Source organism: Carassius gibelio, chromosome B11 (genome assembly GCF_023724105.1).
Source record: "Carassius gibelio isolate Cgi1373 ecotype wild population from Czech Republic chromosome B11, carGib1.2-hapl.c, whole genome shotgun sequence".
Taxonomy (NCBI): domain Eukaryota; kingdom Metazoa; phylum Chordata; class Actinopteri; order Cypriniformes; family Cyprinidae; genus Carassius; species Carassius gibelio.
This window is the reverse complement of record NC_068406.1, coordinates 24,044,503-24,066,297: the sequence shown is the minus strand read 5'-3', so window position 1 is coordinate 24,066,297 and position 21,795 is coordinate 24,044,503. Positions and strand designations below refer to the sequence as shown.

General features: G+C 35.5%; 1 protein-coding gene across 1 annotated transcript; it reads right to left on the bottom strand.

The window, feature by feature from the left end:
- Positions 1-9,149: 9,149 nt before the first annotated feature.
- LOC127968349 (inhibin beta B chain) lies at positions 9,150-20,996 on the bottom strand. The gene is made up of 2 exons (XM_052569513.1): positions 19,942-20,996; positions 9,150-12,317 (listed from the first exon to the last, which is right to left on the bottom strand). The coding sequence occupies exons 1-2, from the start codon at positions 20,324-20,326 to the stop codon at positions 11,542-11,544; spliced, it is 1,161 nt and encodes a 386-aa protein (XP_052425473.1). The 5' UTR covers positions 20,327-20,996; the 3' UTR covers positions 9,150-11,541.
- Between the last annotated feature and the right edge of the window lie 799 nt (positions 20,997-21,795).

Here is a 21,795-nt window from a genome sequence, read left to right as displayed (position 1 = left end):
GAAAGCATGCGAGCTGGAAGGATGCAATGCCCAAAGGCGATGAACTTCGCCTCAATCTCGTTTCGTCGGCCAGAAACCAATTAAAGAGAACTTTAGTTGGATGTGTAGAGCGGCTGGAAACGTGATTGGCACTCAAAGACGTGTTGTTGTTGTTGCTTCTTCTCCTTCATTAGACATGTAAAATAAGACTTTTTGCGATCCGTCTCTGTCATGTGTCTCTCATAATCAAAGCCAGAGCTCCCAGTTGATCTCCTTGTCGCAGTTCGTGAACGTGCATTTGCTTGAAAGAGCTTTCGAACGTGCCTTTTGGAAAAGCAAATGTTTAGCCACTAATTCACAAATCCCTTTAAGAAGCTGAGAGTGTTTGGTATTCCCACCATGGCTTTAGTTAAACTCTCGTAATGATAGATGTTTGACGTCTCCTGCGTCGCCGCCTTCTTGACGGATGAAGTCACTCACGCTGGTAGATTACATGTGGTGTAGTCTTGACCCAGAATAGTTGACCCGCCAGTTGGATGGAGTCATGTGGGACTGAAACAATCAGTTGATGGGATGCTTTTTGTGCTGGAGTAAAAAGGTCCAAAAGTTACAACTGGGAGCTCTTTTATAGTGTATATCAATTGGTTCTATTAGGAAACGATGGTTTAAGTAAGAAAGTAAACTTTTTGCTAATCATGTGTTTCTCCACTTTATTGGCACTGATGGTTTCAATGAAGAACCTTAAGACTTTTAATTTGCGCAAAAGGTTCTTTATAGTGGAGAAAGGTTTTTTCACACTAAGAAAAAATGGTTATTTTAAGAGGAAATGTTCTTTGAGAAACCAAATGTAATCACTGCAAAATAAACCCATGTTTGAACCTTGATTTTTAAGATTGTGAGAAAAATAAGCCAGCAATCTCACTAAAGTCTCCAACGGTGACTTTTCAGATTCAGAGAGGTACGAGATCTCAATATAAACTGAATGAATGACCTTTCCATGAAGGAAAATGGTATAAATGTCCAAACTGACAGCTCTTTTACAATGTATCTGTTATTCTCTTAGAAAACAGTGAAGAAAATAAACATTTGGCTAAAATCTGTTTCTACTGTTAAAAATAAGGCTTCTTTATTGGAACTGAGGGTTCCACGAAGAACCTTTTACATCCATGGAACCTTTCTTGAGATTATTCAAATGTTCTACACACAAAAATGGTTCTTCTATTACATTGCTACAAAATCCCCCTTTTGGAAGCTTTGTTTTGAAGCGTGTGAGGAAAAATAACCCAGAAATCTCACTTAAATCTCAACTATGTTTCAAATGGTGCTCAGATTTGCCAAGAGGATTCCAACATCTACAATCAGAGGTGAAACATCTCGATATTGACTTCAATATGAATACATTTTTACAATAAGGTTCTATTTGTTAACACACTTGAAATGAACGAAAGATAGAAACGGCTTTTAAAACCATTTTTAACCTCAGTAACATAACTTATGTTAATAGTGTACACAAAACAACTACTGTATGATGATTAAGACACAGAGGAATTATATTGTTGGTATCAGAACAAACCTTTTTCCAGCGGATGAGTTATAAAAACACTGACAGCTTAACAGAAACTTTAAAAGAGGACAAAACTGCAGCACATAAGAGCTTATAATAAACCGAACGTATCGTGTTTGTTATCAATGTGGACACTAATGTAGTTATCGTTGTGTTAAAAGGCCTTTACTAGTATTGCTTATTGTTAATTGCATTGATTAACTACTTGGACCCTATTGCAATATCTCTCATGGAGATTCTTCCAATTTTTCTTATCTGTTTCCATTCCTATTTCTCTTATAAGAGAAGCGTCTGAAACAAAGCAAAGTTGATACTGGAATAAATCATAACAGAGAAATGGAATGAATCAGGTCACATTGTGTCAATTTGTATTATTCTTAGTATCTGATCTGCTTTTTTGATGCTGCTGTTCACCCAAAACCACTGGAGACCCGAGCTGGGTCCGTCCCTCGGTTCGAGGCCTCCGTCAGCAACAGAAGCACATTGCTATATCAGGAATGCAGCAGTAATCCACAGGTGTTTGGGCAAATTCCTTCAGTCTGGCAGGATGACAAGCTCTCGGTCCAGTAACACCAAAGTGGGGCTCTTCAGATGCCAAATGTTGCCTAAAACTGAAGTTCAGTCTCTCCAGTCAATCGTTTTCTTCTGACGGCAAGATTGCATTAATATTAAATTGCTTCTTTGAGATTTCAGCTTGCTCAGCAATGCATCTTCTGCAGAGAATGGGTGAATTTCTCCAAACTTGATGAAGCAACAAACTCATCTGAATCTCGTATGGCCTGAGGATGAGTACATTAGTGACTCATTACAACTCATTTCACACTTTGGACGAGCAGTTCCTTTAAATGCACAATAAACCACTTTCTATTAAAGCGTCTGCCATGTGCATGAATGTTGACCGAAATATAATACTTCATGCATGTCATTTTCCCATCCTGCTTTATTCAGAATATCCCAGATTCCAAGCGATATTGTGTGATATTTTTGTTAGTCACTCAAGGTCTGTTTGATGTTATGGTTTGTTTCAGGGTTTCCTTGAATCCAAACTTGGATTTGTAACATAAGCCAAATATGATAATTTGGGCGTACGCGGGTTTGCTTATGGCGAGATCAGAGGCATACCACGAATGCTGCAGGGGATGAATAATTTTGGAGTAATCCTTTGTTTTTTTGACCCAATTTTCAGGCCCTAATTTCCACCAGCGCTCTCGTCTGACATTTGATCTAGGATTTGTGGGTCTTACCATCAAGAACTGCTGCGGTTCTAGAGTTCTGCTGAATTGGCCCTACAGTAACATGACAAATGAATGTGATTTTATTACACAAAGCGACTACGCCTTTGAAAGAAGATGGGCGTCTCTTTATCAGTGTTTAATTTGCAGGGTCGCAAGCGTTTTCCTGCTCTTCAACTTTGAAAAGCATTACGCCATGCTTGATTTGAAACTTCTCAGATTGCTGTTGTTGTATAAATCCCCAATAAGTGTTTTATTATGACTGGTCATAATCCTCTCCCTCGACCCCACAATAGAGCGGCATCTGCCATCGAACAAGCCGCGAATCTCTCTGAATCCTCCTCATTATCTGTGCTGGAGGAGGTGTGTCCTCTGCAGATGTAGCGTGAAATTTGTTTGCACAAAACTCTGCGTCCTAAACCTTTGGGAAGTTTCCGTTGAATATTCATGAGGCGCACAGACGTCACCCTTTTCCTGAGCCGGGCTTGTTATGAATATTCAAATGATGGGAGGTGGTCATGGCTCCTAACAAGTGTACTGTCCTCATGAATATTCATGAGGGGAAGGGTCTGCTTTGTAGCGCAATGGTAACCCGGCGTCTGAAGCGGGCCGGGACCCTCAGGAGCAGCACCAAACCATCTGGACCTTTTGATGGCACAATATAACACGCAGCCGGTTATGAAAGCTAGAGCCTTTGTCCTGATGCCACAAGTAGTACTTGTACCTAAAGGATCTTCTGTTGCGCTTGTGTCTTCTAGGAACAGCGGAAACGCCGATAAACGCTCCATTTGATGGAACTGGGGGGCCAGATTTAGAACAGTAGTTAAAAAAAATAAATAGCAAATACATTTAAAATGCAATTTATTTATATCATTTATATTTAGTAAGTTCTTAATGAAAGAACATCGGACTACAGACTTCTTGCTAATTTATTATAAAGGGAACGTAACTCTAGCTCTACTTTAGAATGATTGCATTTAAATATATTGATATTATATATTTAAATTAAGTATATAGATTGTTTACTTTGTATAAAAGTAAAACATTCAAAAAAAAAATATTTCACATATTACATATATATATATATTTATATATATAATTAAAAATAAATACAATTAAATTAAATTTATGCATTTAGCAGCGACTTACAGTGCATTCAGGCTATTTTTACCTTTCATGTGTTCCCAGGGAATCGAACCCACAACCTTGCGCTTGAAATCGCAATGATCTACCAATTGAGCTACAGGAACACTACATATATATATATATATATATATAAATAATGTGTTTTTATATATAATTTATGTATATGTCTGTATATGTACAGTATGTATCTGTGTGTGTGTGTGTGTGTGTGTGTGTGCATCCATAAAATATTTGAGAAACTTACTCAAATACTTTATGGCATTCAAACTTGGTATGACTATTCCCTCAAAACCATTACAACAACAATTATATATGATATATTTTATATATATTGTACTTACTGTTTTGAGATCATACCAAACTGATCTCATACCAATCATACCACAGTAAAAGTAGTTTTTAGTGCTACAGTAAAATAATAATGAAAACATTTGTTTACAGTAGGCAGAAACAAACTTCAAAAGCATAAACCATTTGTCACATGCAGCTTGTCGCTCGTAATCCATATGTTCATAAACATATGGAGAAATCTATTGTTTAGTTTAAAAGATTATGAGATTATAGTTCCTGTAAACCGGGTTAAAGCTTATACAAGGTCTGTTTTATCCACACGCTGCACGTCTTATTTACCTCAGACCTGTCCGGATGGATTCTGTGGTGGATTAGTTACTCAAATACTTTATGAAAAACGTCAAAAAAAAGTCATGCCACATTAATTTCTATAGTGCTTTATGGAATACGCACTGTTTCAAAGCAGAGTCACTGTAGTAAACAGGAATATTAAAGTTTCAATGATGCAAAATTCATCAATTATGAAAGAAATTCAATTCAGCTGACAGTTTCATTATTCAGATCAATTTAGTTCAATGTTGACACTTAATTAACAGTGTAAATTCTGCAAAGTTTATCAATTATGAAATTAATTTCAGCTATGAGCAACTCTGTGGAAAGCAATAATGTGATTCATCTCAAGTCAATGCGATGTTAATTCAATTCAGTTTGATAAGTGTTGATGTTACAAATTTCATCATTAATAAAAAAATCCAGTTCAGCTATAAATAACTCAGAAATGCCATTCATCATTCTCAATTAAAAATTTCTGTTTTAATGAAATTTTACTTAATTAGATAAATTCATCCGTTTTGAAGACCATTAATAATGTCATTATTCATCTCAGTTCATTTCAGTGTTGATTTAATTAAATTAAATAAAAGTGTCAGTCTTGAAAAGTTTATCAATTATGCTGCAAATTCAATTTAGCCGGCAACAGTGTCATTATTCAACTCTATTAATTTCAGTGTTGATTCATTTAAGGTCAGTAACACTGTCAGTATTGCAAAATTCAATCAATTATGAAATAAATTCAATTTAGCAGACAGAAGTGTCATTGTTCAGCTCAGTTTAATGTTGATTCAGTTTCGTTCAATAACAGTGTTAATCTTGTAAAATTAATCAATTTGAAACATTTAGTTCAACTTTTAGAAGGGTTCGTTAATCAATTTAATTGAGTCAGTAATGATGAGGATTCTTTGAATATTGAATGTTAATTAAATTGAATTAAACAATAGTGTTATTCAATTATTATTCAATTGTTAAACAATAGTGTTGTCTCGGTTCTGCAAAAGTACATCAGTTACAGTTGTCAACATTTGAAGTGGATCAAAACCTTTCATCAAAGTTGTACTTAAACCTAAAACCAAAATGCATTCTTGTCGTTGGACAACTTTGATTGACATTTTTGATCTTCTATATGATATTGATTCAATTGAGTCACAATTCAATTCACATTTGTTTAACACCTTTCTTCGCTTGCCAAATAATGTGTTTTACTGAATTTCATAGTATGCCCTTTAATATAATTTTTTTATCGTTTTTTTTTTCACTTTCAGATGCTGGTCACTGAGTCTGAGTTCTTGTTTAGTTCATGTTTTCAGTAGATGCACTCATGCTGGTGTTTCACTCACTCCTCGCCGTGTTTAACTGCTATGTAAGACAGCTTGTTTATGTCACGGCCCCGTCTGTAGTGACCAGGGCCCCTCAGGTTATTTTCCTGGCGTCTGGTGACTCATCCCAGCATTATCGGCCCCTGGAGTCGTGTTCCTGTCCAGACGGCTGGGTATGACAGGATGGCTAACACTCCAGTCATGAGGGCTGAAGTGGCGTTCCTGAACCCTGACGCATGCAGGGAACACTTCTGTCCTCGCGCCGATCGCTCTCTGCAAGCAACAAATGTTGTTTTTCAGTCGGCTTTGAGATGTTAGAACGGTCTCCTGTCACAGAACAACTCTGCTTTTAACTTTATTGTTAAAAACACATAAAATATGAGAAAATATGAGTGGTGCATCATGTGAAGATATTACCAGTTAGGGTGCTTACTACAGTAGTTACTGCGCTATTCTGTGTAGTTGTTTCTTATAGCTAGGTTCTTCATTCAGAAAAAGTCTATTGGATTTTTTTCAGCAGCCAATCATTTGAAGAATGTCTGTAATAGTAAAAGATTTAGTTCACCAAAAAATGAAAATTAGGCTGTGTCTTACTCATCCCTGAGGCATCCAGTGACTTTCTTCTTTCAGACGAATCCAGTCGGAGATATATTAAAAACTGTCTTTGATCTTTCGAGCTCTATCATTGCAGTCAGCGGGTGTTGCATTGCTTCAGTCCAAAAGAAGTGAAATAAAAAAAGCGGCTCCAGGTGGTCCCCTGTAGCGAATCGATGCGTTATGGTACGAAAAATATCCATATTCGAGTAAAACGCAGCCTAATTTTCATTTTTGGGTGAACTAACCCTTTAAACTGACTTTCACTATTGCTGACTAACAGCAGACCAGAAGCCATTCATTTCTAATAGAGAGTGGTATGTGTATGCAGAATTTATGCTTTGGGTACGTTGAAATATTAACATTTTTGCGACCACACAACTAATTAAATTGTTTTCTAATTAAAACTATATATTAAATATATTTTATATATTTATATATAAATATATAAATATATATATACTATAAATATATTTTTGCTTTAAACACTTTAACCGCTATTTTGTAAAAAGATTTGTTAATTGATCAATTGACGGATTGATTGATTGTAATTATTAATTACTTTATAATTATTATGTAATTATTTACATTAATTGGCCTTTGAAAACTAAAACTATAAACATATTTTTTGCAATAAAACATTAAACTTTAAACACTATTACATAACTTTTTACATAATTATATTTGATGATTAGCTCTAGAAAACCTATATGCTTTAAAACCATAATTTTTGTTTACTAAAATGTCAAAATGTAAACATTTTTTTTATTAACACAGTAGTTACAAACTTATGCTTTAAATTATTATTTTATAACACTATGAAAATATTAATAAAACTATATATAAAATATATATATATGTTTGTATATATATGCTTTTAAGCAGTTCTATATGTTGAGTAGCTCTAGAAAACCTACTATGTTTCAGTCTATAAATACAGTCTTAAAATGGTAAAATTTGGTAAAATTGGTGTTTAAAATTATATCTGAAATAACTATTTTATTATTACTATTTACTGTAAATTCAGCACCTTCTGTGCTGTTTTTTTATGTTTTATTGGAGTACATTTACAAGAAAATATTTCAGTCCTTCTACTTCAATCTCACATTTAACCCACTTTCTTACTTTCTGTTTCTTTGTAATCAATTGTGAAATCGACTTGCCATTTGTAAGTGAAAATAGTTTCTATACCACATCTTTTGGAACAGTCGGTCAAATTTTCCTAACAATGCTGATGCTTACAGTAACAAACACAACTCATGACTGTTTCCAAACAGGTTTCCAAAACATTCCCCAGAAAAACTGATCGTTCTGCCTGGAAACCAACACCATTGGTAGCATCCAAAAATGCATTCGATTACACACTTCTACAGCAAAACAAACAAGCTATATTATACTGAAATCTTCAAAGTTGTCTCCGCAGTCCGTCCCGTTTGAGAAGAACAAACAGGAAGAGCTGACATATGGGGCCCCGCCAGCGGTTATGACAATGAGGGGCCCTGCTTTGGCCTCTATAGGAAATCCACCTGTTCAATTTAATAGTATCCCAATACTAAAGTGACAAGACTTGAATAGAGCCCCAGTCCCTCTTCTATGGGATTAAGCGGAATGATATGCGCATATATATTTTTATCAAATAAATACAGTGTGGGTGAGCAAAACTTCTTCACAGAAATACTCAGCACTGTGTGATGGAGAGTTTGTGTGTGTTTTTCCAAAACATGTAATTTGGCTTCTGCTGACAAACACACATGACACACGCACTAATGTGCACGTATGCCATAATTGCAGTGGTGACGGATCTGGGATGTTCAGAGCTTTATTAAAGTGACGTGGTCAGTGTTGTTCAGTTTGGACTGAAGTAGAAATCCGTCATGACTTGTGGTAAAGACAGTTTGGGGTATGGAAAAAATATTCCATACGACTAGTGCACTATATTGCAACTCTCAAAATATGTGATCACAGTGACATCAAACATTGGTTTCTCGTGTGTCTCACAAACAAACATCATTTACATCAAACTTGACGCAAACAAGATTTAAGATTAGCAGCTGACTGGAAAATTGATTTTACAACTTAAAATTTGGTCTGATCCTTGTAAGACTGGAGAAGACTTATTGCACAAATTCTCAAAATATCCCAAAATATTTCGCATTGTATATTCATAACCAAAGTTAATATGCATTATTATATTTGCATATTTGCTATTACATCTGAAATTGTTTTTTTGTCATGTGTTTGAATGCATTATATTTTCTAAAGGTGTAATTTTGATTAAAATTGTAGTAAGTGTAAAGTAAGTGGATGCAAACATAGCTAGTGTACTGTAGCTTGCCTTAGAAAATATAATATCTTCATGCATTTCCTGGGAATCGAACCCATGACCTTGGCACTAGTAATATTTATGGGTTCAATACCCAGAAAATCTGCTAAAAATTTACGCTTGCATAAAACGTTTGTGAATACAGGACCGTTTTTATCCCATGTGTTCAAGAGAACCAAATCTAACACAACAGCTCATGCATTTCCTGGGAATCAAACTCACAAACATGGCACAAGTAACGCCAAGGTCATGGGTTTGATTCCCAGAGCATGCATGAACTGATAAGACCTTGAATACAATGGATAAAAGCATCAGCTAAATGCATAAACATGAATGTAAAAGTAACACAAGTCGATTTTGATCCAGTATAAGAAATTTATTTCATAACAGTTACAAAGAACAAAATATTTAAAAGCATTTTTATCTTACATAAACTGTACAGTGATGGCATGTATTTGACTTTAAAATGATTCTGGAATAGACGCTACAGAAGTATTAAATAGAAAACTGGAAAAAAAAATTAAGTGGATGGAAAAATATGAAATGTTCCATTTATCTACTGTACAAAACAACAACTTGAAAATGGAATCCATTCTGTTGTACCCTGATACATTGTTTAGGCCTCTTGCGTATTAAAAAAGTATTTTACAAAAGAATCCGATGGCATTGCCATCTCACAATAGCTAAAATCTTGGCCTCTTTGGTTCCATAATTCGGTATAATACATTTGAGCAGAATTCAGTTTCAGCTTTTATAAAAATATCTTTTCTTGTTTTTTTTTTTCAATGGCAGATTTTTTTCTTTACTAATAATGCAACTTCAGTGCAAACATTGTAACAACCATCCGCTCAGAGTAGGAAGCGAAAGTTTACATTTCAAGTATTGAAAACGTTTCATAACAAGTGGGTCATCCGGTGTAGGTCACTACTATACATTGCATAGCTTGTGCGGCACTTATTTCAGAGGAATCGTGAATGAGGCGTGCCACTTGGTACCTTTAAAGGCATTTTTAAGTCTGCAAGTGCTTTATATCGTGCATTTTCAATATTTTTTGCAAGTGCTATGCTGCACCATGATGTAACTGAAGAGTTTGCCGATTTACGAGATCACTGGATTCGCTTGTGTTTCAGAAGCATGTCTTCGGCTTGTTGCATGAATATTCACAACCGAGACATAACAAAACATGCCTCATGATTTATAAATGGATCTCATGTCTGTCAAGAAGCACAAGGACTGTTGTAGCTCTTTGCAGATGATCGTTGAAGATGGATGCTCTCAAATGGATTGGTTGTCACTCAATGGACTCGATGTGGGAAGTGCTGGCGTTGCTTTGAGAAGATGGTCAGTGCTTATCGGGGCGGTACACAGATATAAAAGTCTTTTGAGAAGATCAACTTTCCTCTTTCCATTTTTAAAGACAAGAACTTACTACACTCTTAAAAAATAAAGGTTTGAAAAGGAAGGGCTTTCTTAGCGATGCCATAAAAGAACCATTTTTGGTTGCCCAAAAAATCTTTCAGTCAAGTTCTTAAAGGGACAGTTCACCCAAAAATGAAAATGTGCTGTTAATTTACTCCCCCTCAGACCAACCTAGATGTAAGTGACTTTGTTCTTCAGTGGAAAACATGTGTTTTGAAACGTGGTCCTTGGTGAATCAAACAATGCAGATCAGCGACTGCCTGTTTTTGAGAAAATTAAAAAAGACTTATCAAGGAATGCAAAATTAATACCTGTGTCTCCTGATGATATATTGAGGTCTTATGAAGCAAATCAATCTGTGAACATTATTTACAACATTATTCCTAGTAATCCAGGCAAACGGTCCAGAGAGATGTCCAGTTCACGAATGAATGATTCTTTTGAACCAGTTCATTTTAGTGAGTTAGTTAAATCAATTCATCAGGTTGAACTGAATGGTCTGAAACAGTTTACATTTACTGAATAAGAACTTTCTTTGGGACACCTGACAGTGATGACAGTCATGAACCAAAATAGCATTGTGTCTGATCCTATGATGAATGAATCATTCAGTGCTCCAGTTCCTCTTGATTGGGACCAAAGACCATGCATGAACCAAAAACTTGAATGAAGGGGTGAAATGAATGTTTAGATGGTTTCTCATGGTTAATGTAAAAAGTTGAGCTGATTACGACTAGTTTGGTCACTTTATATGCAAAACATCCACGTTGCACATCTTTATTGGATGCTTTAATAATATAATTTTGTATACTTGACATCATTGCATCATTACATAAACTATTGAATTGAATCAGTTCATTGAAAGAACCTGTTTAATGGAAAAGAGTATGCCTGAGGCTCTGGATTGTAGGAAATAAGGTTATAAAAAAATTTCAGTTTCTTGCACAGACTGATTGTTTCGCTTCATAAGAACTCAATATATCTGCTTCAGCTAAAAATCTTCTTCACTGCTCTACTGAGGAAAAAAGTCACCTACGTCTTGGATGACCTGAAGGTGAGTAAATTAACAGCAAATTTTCATTTACGGCTGAACTATCTTTTAGTGATCTAAAGAACCTCTTGTCTAACGGATGACCATCGATGCCAATAAAAGTGTAAACGGAGATAAAAGCAATCCCATCCCTTTGACGTGACAGAATCGTACAAACCTGTAGACTGGAACTAAATTGCTCGATGATTAAAGAACATAAATATATGTACAAAGATGCGTGGAAGAGTTGGGGATTTGTGAGCACGTATGAGTCATAAATATTAGTTTCTTACTATGATAATTTGGAAGTCTCAAGCACAGCCGCACTCCTCGACGATCATGTTGGGCACATCGCGTTTCACGATGTTGTATTCGTCGTCGAAGTACAGCATGGACATGGTGCTGAGTTTGGTGGGGATGCAGCAGGAGTTCATGGATCCCGGACTCATTCCTCGCATGCGGTATTGGTTTACGACGGCCGTGTGGAAAGATGAAGCCGATCCGGGAACTCCGGCCATGTACGCCGGACAATTCCCTTCGCAATAATTCCCAAAGTACCCTGATGGGGCAATGATCCAATCGTTCCAGCCGATGAGGCGGAAGTCGATGTAAAACTGTTGGCGGCAACACAAGCTGCTGCTTCCATCGCATTCAAGACCTCGTTTGCGGATGCGGTGTTTGTTGTCGGCCGCTCGTGCTTGGACCACAAGGAATGGACGATGGGATTCATCGGCTGTGTTCACCAAAATAGGCATGACACCCATCTTATCGCACACTTCACACCGTACATCCAGGTTCTGCCGGCGATTGCCTTTGGCAAAAACCATTTGCACGGCCTCCGTCAATGGAAAAGTGTGCCATCCGCTGCGTTTGAGATCCACGCGCTTCTCCACCAAGTTCCACTTGCTCCCGAGTCCCGGTTCCTGCGAGTAAACCTTCACCGTGACCTTCCTCCTCAAACCTTTCTCCAAAACATTTGGGAGAATCTTGAAGTACAACCACAGACTGGCTTGGGACACATGGAGGTTCTGGTTGCCCTCGTTGGATATCACGAAAAACAGGCTGGTTTTGGAGGTCAGCGATTCGTCTGTGGGATCAAGAAAAGATAGAAAGGATCAATTCACAGCTGACTTGGGCGATGTGCTCCCTGTGAACCCAATGAACCTGGTGAACTCAAAGTCTATAGGATAAAGACTTGAGACACAGACATTCAGAGAGGGCAGTGAAATTCTAAGGGCCTTGTGAATGGCCCCCTTAACTGGGACCACTTCAACCTAGACACACTAAATCGTGTTCAGTCTCATGAGATTCTCATTACTGTAAAAGAGTTATTTTACTTACAGGTATTCTTTTTTTTCTTTAACAATTTTTTGTTGTCTTATAATAGGCTTTTTTGTAGAAAAAAACTATTTTATATTTAATCAAAAAATATATTTTTGCTTCCATAATTAAACTAAATTTTTTTATCTTTGTGCCAAAATGTTATTTCTTATTTCTTAACCGTTCTTAGAAGTTTTCATGAGATTAAATCCAAACTCAGCATAAATTAAAGGCAAGAAATAAATAAATACTTTGCAATTCAAATCACGAAAAAAAAAAAAAAAAAAAACCAAAATCATTCAATAAATGAACTTAATTTTGTGCAGAATATAATAAATCCTCATGGAAAAAAAATATTTTGTATTTCTTTCTTCAGATTTTAGGGTGTAATATGGCCGAGACGTGCCCTGATGATTATTGTATGGTTAAATGTGTGTTCTCAGGGTCTCGTGACAGCGGCGTTATTCAGGCGTCCGGTCCAGAGCTGCCGGGGGTCTGGATTGAGATGACAGGAGTCAGAGAGCTTGTGAGAGAACAACACAAACCAGCGAAGACTTCCTGTGAACCGCAGAGACACACAATGAGCCGCGTGACGTCACAGGAACCGTGGACATACAGCCGTACAGTGAGAGCGCGATCAAGCACATCCCTTTGACATCCACAAAAGAACATATTTACATGATACTGACCGCTTCTGGAGCCACAGACCACTCCAGATTCACCAAAACCCATCTCTTCTGATTACAAACCATACACACCATACATACACACTTCTCCGAATGTTACACCTGCTTTATCACGCGTCTGATCACATGACCGACTTAGCAAAGAAGCTAATGCGACATGCTTCAGGTTTCTCTCTCTCTCTCTTGGGTTGGTCGTGTGACCAAAGAGACTTCTACATAAAACTAGAAATATGAGATTTCTGTCTCTCTGTAATGGAATAATAAATCCAAGCCCTCAGGAGTTTGGCTGAAAAGTATCCACAAAACACACATAAAATTGAAATGTTTAAAAATAAATCAAAAAATATTTTGAATATGTGTGTAATTGTGTATCATGCTGAGTGCAGCTGTGCAGAGAGAGAGAGAGAGAGAGAGAGAGAGTGAGTCACATGGGCGGCTCGCAGGCTTCTGATTGGATAATCACATTTGGTTTCAGCACAGCTCTGTAACTCATTTAAATGTAAACTCTGTCCAGCTGAATTAGAGTTAATATGTTATGAAAACTTTCATTAGTAACAATAACAAATAATATGGCACTATGATGCTTCACAGATTCTTCCCAAATATACTTTTTTCTTCCCAGTCACAAAAGAGTGTATTAAAGGGAAAGTTCACCCAAAAATATTTAGTTTTTACATTTTAATGAAACATTTGTGTTATGTGTGTTTTAGTAGTATTTTGCTACACTGATGATAAATTTAAGTTTAATTTAGTGCAGTAAAACGATTAATCGTGATTAATCACATCCAAAATAAAAGTTTGTTTGTTTGTTTGTTTACTTAGTATAAGTGTGTGTCCTGTATGTATATATATATATATATATATATATATATATATATATATAAACACACTCATGCATGTATGTATTTAAGAAAAATAGTTACGCTTAAATATTAAATATATTTATATATGATATACATTATATGGATATAAATATGTACATTTATTTTTTTAAAGATAAATACTGTATGTGTGTTTATTTATATACTGTATACATAATAAAAATACACAGTACACACAGATATATTATGTAAATAAAAACTTATTTTGGATGCGATTAATCGCGATTAATCGTTTGACAGCACTAGTTTAATTTTACGTTAAATGAAACAAAATGCTTTCAATTTAAATGTGCACACAAAATAATAATAAATATTCTCACATTCAAAGCCAATGTATTTATTTGATTCTATTAAACATTAATTTAAAACAAATGTAGCATACTAATACAACTTAAATACTAAAAATATTACTGAAATACGTGTTTAATGCATATTAATATAACGGATATTCATCTATTTTATTCGATTTAATATTAAACGAAACATAAATTTAGCAAAAGTACTACTAATCTATACATAATACATATTAATAGTAGTATATATATATAAAAAAATAAGAGTTAATCTGTGAATTAATTTTATGTTAAACCTTAAATTCACTTGAAATCTAGCATAAATGTAGAAAAATACTACTAATATGTGCATAATACTTATTTACAGCATAATAATATATAATAATAGTGATATATAATACAAAACAATACTAACAATGTTAAACTATATGATGCTTCACAAATCATATTATCATAAAAGTGACTACTATAGATATATATGACATGCTAATGAAGGTTATTATATGTATAATATATAAGTAGCATATCCAGTAAATCCATGCAAGAGAAATCCTAACACACATGTGTAATCAGAATATAATGGACAGATGTAACTCTTGAGTTAGCGTCAGTGGAACAGCAGGAGCTCTCCTGACTCTCGTGATGCCGGTGTGTTGTTGGAGGCTAACAGGCTGTTGCTAGGCTTTTGCTAAAGTTGGAATGTTTTTAGCATGTTGCTATGAGGTTGCTAGGGTGCACTGGTTGCTTGTTTGCTATCCTCGGTGTCTTTTATAAACCGGTTCCTTTCTGTGGATTGTTTAGAATCTTGACAAGTGAAAACAGAAAAGAGTCTGACCGTTTGGAAGAGTATTAACACCAGTTTTATTTTAACAGTGTTTATAAAATATTATAGTATATATTAATATTTTGCTTTAGTTAGCCTACACATTTTTATATTTGTATGGAATTCTATGAAGTTGTAATTGACTGTTATTTTGGTTTTACTAATATTTAGTACTTAAACAAAAATAACGGTTTTTCATCAGATGTTTTAGTATATATTATATATTTATTGTGTTTAATTTAAGATCAACTTTATTTGAGAAGACAAAGCAATTAGTCTTAATTCACTTTAATTTCAGCTTTCATTTTAGTAACTTTATTTTCTTCAAATAAAACATTTTAGTTAGGTGCCAAAATAAAATAAAATAATATATATATATATATATATATATATATATATATATATATATATATATATATATATATACATTTTCATTGAACTTTTTACTTCTCATATGCTCCCTCTCTCTCTCTCTCTCTCTCTCTCTCTCTCTCTCTCTCTCTCTCTATATATATATATATATATATATATATATATATATATATATATTAGATTTTATTTTATAACAGTTTTATTTAAATTACTGATTTTTAAATTTATTTTATTTACATTTATTTCTGTAGTTATTCAGTTTAAACTTAATAATATATTTTCATTTCAAGTTTGAAATTATTTTATACATATATTTTATTTATAGTAGCTTTATTTCAGTTACCAAAAAATTGTTCTAATTTACAGTTTGAGTCATTTTAGTAGTTTAGTATTTTAGTTCTTCTTCATTTTAATTTTTTATCTAATGTTTTATTATATATTATACTGTACATTTTATTATATTATGTTTTATATAACCTCTATTTCACTTATCGAAAATAATTTGTTTTAATTTACTCTCAGTTTCAGTTTTAGTTATTTTTAGTTTCAATTCAAACTTAATTTCATTTAGATACCAAATTTTGTTTTCAATCTAGTATTTTATTTAAGCCTTTAAATGTTTATATTTTATTTTAGTATATTTTAGATGTGCATCAACATGATTTCAGTTTCCAGAAGTTAGTTAACAATCCCAACACTGATTAGCACCGATCTGTTTGGCTAACCGAGTGATTTCCAGACATCACAGATGTTTGTTTGTTTGACAGACAGCGCTAGTTTCTCTGTGTGAAGAGCTTGTTCTGATCACTAGCCTGCAGTATATGAGCACTAGTGATGCCTGAACACAGGAGGGATGGAGTTTACTGTCAGTGCCGCTTCCAGCTGGCCAAATCAAAGCGTAAAAGCGCAGCTAAAAACAAGCAGTGACGCATGATTACAGGTTGGACGGCTTCCCGTTTCGATTCAGGCCTTTTGCAAAGCGCGGAGCACATTCATCACTGGCTCTAATAGAGAGCGCGAGCGAATTGTCCCTCTTGGCAGCCGTCCTCACCTGAGTCTCCACACACCATTAAGATGTCACAGAAACCTAGAGGGACTCCGGCCTCTGCCAGCGCAGGGCAGCACCATTCTTAAGAAAACCAGATCCTCAAGAAGATCCTGGACGTCTTCCAGAGCTCCTTGTCCTGAGGTCACCCCGCATCCTAATGAGACGACTTCATCAGATCACTGCGACTGCGGGCCTTTACCACCAAAACGCTTTCTGACTGGCTACTGGGAATGAGTTCAATCACAAATGCATGCATTTTTGAAAAATAAGAATCTGGATTTGGAAATTATATTGACTTTTGTTATAAGTTGGATTTTGGATATGATATTTAAGTCTCTGAAAATTGTATTATTGATTTAATTTGCATTGCATATATTTACAGAATTTTATTATTATTATTATTTCATTGTTTTAACTTGAAAAAAAAAAAAAAAAAAAAAAAAAAAAATATATATATATATATATATATATATATATATATATATTTTTTTTTTTTTTTTTTATAGACAAAGCATTAAGCGTTATATGTTTTTAATGACATACTAGTGAAAGTTATTATAAATAGCAACCTCTCTGTTTTATCTTCCTTTTTCCTCTAATCATTTATTTTATTAATAAAATATTTTAAAAAAATTATATTCTGAGCTGCGAAAACACTATGAGTTGGATTTTACAATGAATATGTAAAATATGTATACTTTTTATTATAATTTCTTAATAATTTCTTTATTGTTTTATCGTCCTTTTTATTTTACTTATCTTTATTTTATTTTATAATGATGTAATTTTTTTTATTTTGACCCGTAGATAACTTTGAGCTGCATTTTGTTGTTGTTATTACTATTATTATTATTACTTGCTTGTTGTTGTTTTTTTTTTTTTTTGTTTATTCGCAATGTTTTTACATTTTCTATTTTTTTTTTAGATTTAAAGCATTAAGTAAGTATTATGCGTTATATAATAATTGTGAATGATTAATCAGTGCATGTTATTTAAAAAAAAAAAAAGTATAGTCTTTATAATCTATCATTGCAATATAATAGTTGTTCCATCTCTAAAATGACTTTACTTTTCAGTCGATGTCCTCAATCTTGTCAGAACCATTCTTTAATTTATGTTTAGGTCTGTTTCATTTTTAAATACGTCACATTATGGAAGTAAAACATTTTAAAACTCAGATTCTCTCAAGCAGAGCCCTCGAAATAGTGACTATTAAACCACCAGACAACATTTTAGAAGCAAATCTGTGAAACTAAAATATGTTGCATCCGCTCTGAGTCTTCTGTGAAAGCATTGGACAATAGCGGGCTGTGTCTGGAGCGGTCAGGAGCTCCATCATTTCAGTAAACAGCTCCTGGATCTCATCCTGGCAGTCACCGAGCAGCACAACACACAGGGTCAAAGGTCCAGATCTGCTCTGGGTTTGGATAATTGCTGCCTTGTTCTAAATGGTGCTTGAAATCGTGTGGACTTCACGGGGCGGCGTTCGCGACCGGACCCGCGGTGCGCTGGTAAGATTCAATCCTGCGTGCTGTGACGTGAGTGCAAGCGTGAGCTCTTTGCTTCCGAAGTTATTTTAACCTTGAACTCTTTCTGCATGCTGCTCGATTTGTTTAGCAAATGCAATACATTGAAAAGCTAAAGCTGAAAAAACTCAATTCTGCTCGTGAAGTCAACACGAAACGCTCTTTGCATCCCATTTTACTTGCATAATGTGACAGATTTTTGAATGTAACAGGATATTCAAGAGGGAAAGATGTTTCCAGTGGGAACTGATGGTGGCATGCTCACAACACTTCTGCTAAAGGTCAAGTTTACTCTCTGAAGCAGCTTTATGGATCCCAATCCTAAAAATATCCTTACTTGATTTTATTGATGCTGCCTTTAATTGCATTAACTGATATTAGATTACTACGTAGCTATTTGACGTCAACTGCAGTGACATTACTTTTGAGAAGTTATTGCATTTTGTTGAGACATTAACGAGACAAACATCTTTTGTCTTTGTAAAAAATATGCACTGGTGAAAACGCATGAAATATGATTATAAGGCACTATGGACGATTGTTTGTTCAGTTGTCATCCAGTAACTTTAAAGGCACAGTTCACCCAAAAAATATGGTAATGTAATTCCCTCAGGTCATTCAAGATGAGTTTGTTTCATTATCAGAAATGTAGCATTGCATCAGTGTCTCATCAATGGATGCTCTGCAGTGAATGGGTGCCGTCAGATTGAAAGTTCAAACAGTTGATAAAAACATCACAATAATCCACAACCACTCGCGTTCATCTGTTAATATCTGGAGAAGACAAAAGGGTGATGTCTCTCACATCAAAAATCCTTTATTATGGAAAAGCTTAATGATAAAGCTTTTGGCTTTATGAACTGATGGACTAGAGTGCTGTGGATTACTCGTTCTGACGGCACCCATTCACTGCAGAGCATCCATAATGTTACATTTCTCCAACTCTGATGAAGAAACAATCTCCTCTACATCTTGGAGGACCTGAGAGTGAGCACTTTTTCACCAAATGTTTTTATTTTCGGATCAATGATTCCATTATTAAGAGCATTAATCTCACTTTGAGTGTTTCTCAGTCCTGCTCCTTCCCAGATTCACTCATCAGATCAGTCTGGAGTGAGAAACACTAAAACTGAAAGGAAACATTGTGATCTGCCATTTGGACAAAAATAGCAACTGAAAGTTGAGCTCTATCTGTTTTCATGATTCACTGCTATCAGATAATTTATCGCTGATGCATTTTGATCAGTCGAGAGCAGATTCTAGAATTTGTTGATTTATAAGCAGCAAGTGGCTTTAGTTAGACTCTTTAACAGGTTTCTGGATGCATGAGTTTTCTGTGCCATGACTTTAAATGCTCTTTTTGATATTTTAATAAAAGGTTTCTGGGTGGCAATTAAACAGAGATACTATGATGACAGACTTTGCTCAAGCATTTCAAATTGAACATAACTATATTTCATATGCTGTGGAACAAGATCAGTCCGCTGTTCAGTCAGGTTTTGCCGTCAATAGCACAAAGTCACGTGACTTTTTGATATATATATATATATATATATATATATATTTTTTTTTTTTTTTTTTTTTTTTTTTTTCGATTTAAGGGATTTTTATTTTAAATTTGGCGTTTCCATCACTCGTTTCTGATGCGATCCTCTACTTTAAAATGCGCACAGAAACAGTGTAGGCTAATGGAAACATATAGGTTACCTGTGCGTGCCCGCGCAGCGCGCTCCGCTAAACGCACACCCAATCTTATACACACCTGTCTCGGCGAAGCTGATGATCTCCGAGGTCTCCTCTTCCACCTCGTTCGCGGACGTGGAGTGTCCATCCAGGTTCGGGATCTCCACCCTCCCGTCCTCGCGCACCTTCCCGGCGTGGAGCTTCTTGAGCGCGGTCACCATCGCCGCCTTCGGGATGGGGTGTGTGATGTTGGGTCTGTCCCGCATCTGTAACCGGCTCAGAATGTGTCTCTTCACCACCTCCAACAAATCCACATCCACCCGTGTGCCTCCATCCGTCTGGCTGAGCCCGCAGGACGCGCAGCTCGGGCTGATGCTCGGGGGTTCGGTGTCCGGTGCCGGTGTGCAGCGGATGGAGACGAGGATGGACACAAAACAAAGCACTTCGAATACCAAGCTTTTCATCTTCCGTGATAATCAACAGAACGGGGTTGGTGGAGATGAATGCGACCAAGTTCGTATCCGCCTTCTTTCTCTCAAAAAAGTGAGACTCAGAAGTGTTAAATCCACTCTTAAAGGAGATCCGGATTGATCTGAATTAAACGCAAACGCGATAAATCCTCTCGACGTCTGGACTGTGTTCCTGCGGGTGATTATTTGGTCACTCTGTCAATGATTTCAACACAATTCGTGACTGATATCACGGATCGTGACCATTAGATTTTCTCAAAGTTGATAAATGTGAGATATGTCAATAATAAAGTACCCAGAGCTCTTGATATCTGTCCACGCACAGCCGCGAATGGCACTTTTACGCACGCGTCTGATGCGTCATGACATGACTGGAAGTATCTCAGTATTACGCGTGTAAAACCCCACAGACTAAACAAAGGAGCTGTTATGATGTGTCCCGGTGATTTCTTCACTCTTTCGAGTTCAAATTATCCATGGTGATGATGTGTAAACCAGTCAGAGAAGGAGACTACAGTATTTCCAAATAATCATTCGCTTCTTTAGTTCTTCAGATGAAGATATTGTCCTCCTTTGTTGGGCATTTTGACTTCCAGTGTTCGTTTCCAATATACTTCTTCATCGTAGCTCTCGGAGTGAATGTGTGTCTCTGTGTTAGGCTCGTTTCTCGTGCGAACAGACATTGTGCCGATTTTGAGCCTCTGGAAAGTTTTTATAAGAGGCTGGAGAACCACGTGGGACGAGCCACCGACTCCGGGATTATAAGGGTCGAGGAACCTCGGGATCACCGGGGAATTGTGTCAAGACTAACGCGACGTTTCAATGAATTTCCACTAAACTGTTTAACAGGATGAAAAACAAAGTGCATTTCAACAAAAGGCTATTGATGACATTTTATTTGAGTTCTAATTCGCCTAAAAGGAAAATTACATGCAAAATAAATTTAATAGATTTAACCTATGAACTTAAGGTCTGTGTTCATTTTGTAGTGTGCAATGTCCCACATTTTAGTTGATGCATTTATTTAAGACCATACTGGTATTAAACGAGAAAAGACCATTTTAACATTTTCTACTAATTATTACAAAAGACACAATTTCAGGTGATTATGAATCATCTGGGTTAAATCAAGGTCAAATATTCATGTCTACAAAAACAAAGGACGAAATTTGTGTCTGGAAAATAGGAAGGATCCCCTCTGAATGTAACCATTTATAGCCAGTAGGTTTTAGAAATGGAAAGCAAATGAGCAAAACTTTTAACTGGTTTGAGTGAATGAACGTGTGAACTCGTAAAGCAGGCGCCACAGAAGCTCGTCTAAAGATCACTATCTCTTAAAATATAAATAAATACTTTCTTGACATCTAGTTATTTTTCAATAGAGAAAATATAAAAAGTATATATATATATATATATATATATATATATATATATATATATATATATACACACACCCCCCTTTA

What these genes read in the sequence shown, in the direction of transcription:
- LOC127968349 (XM_052569513.1), bottom strand. Translation starts at nt 20,326, where the DNA reads ATGAAAAGCTTGGTATTCGAAGTGCTTTGTTTTGTGTCCATCCTCGTC. An exon ending in CATCAGCTTCGCCGAGACAG is followed by an intron (nt 12,318 to 19,941) that starts GTGTGTATAAGA and finishes TTGATCCCACAG; the next exon opens with ACGAATCGCTGACCTCCAAA.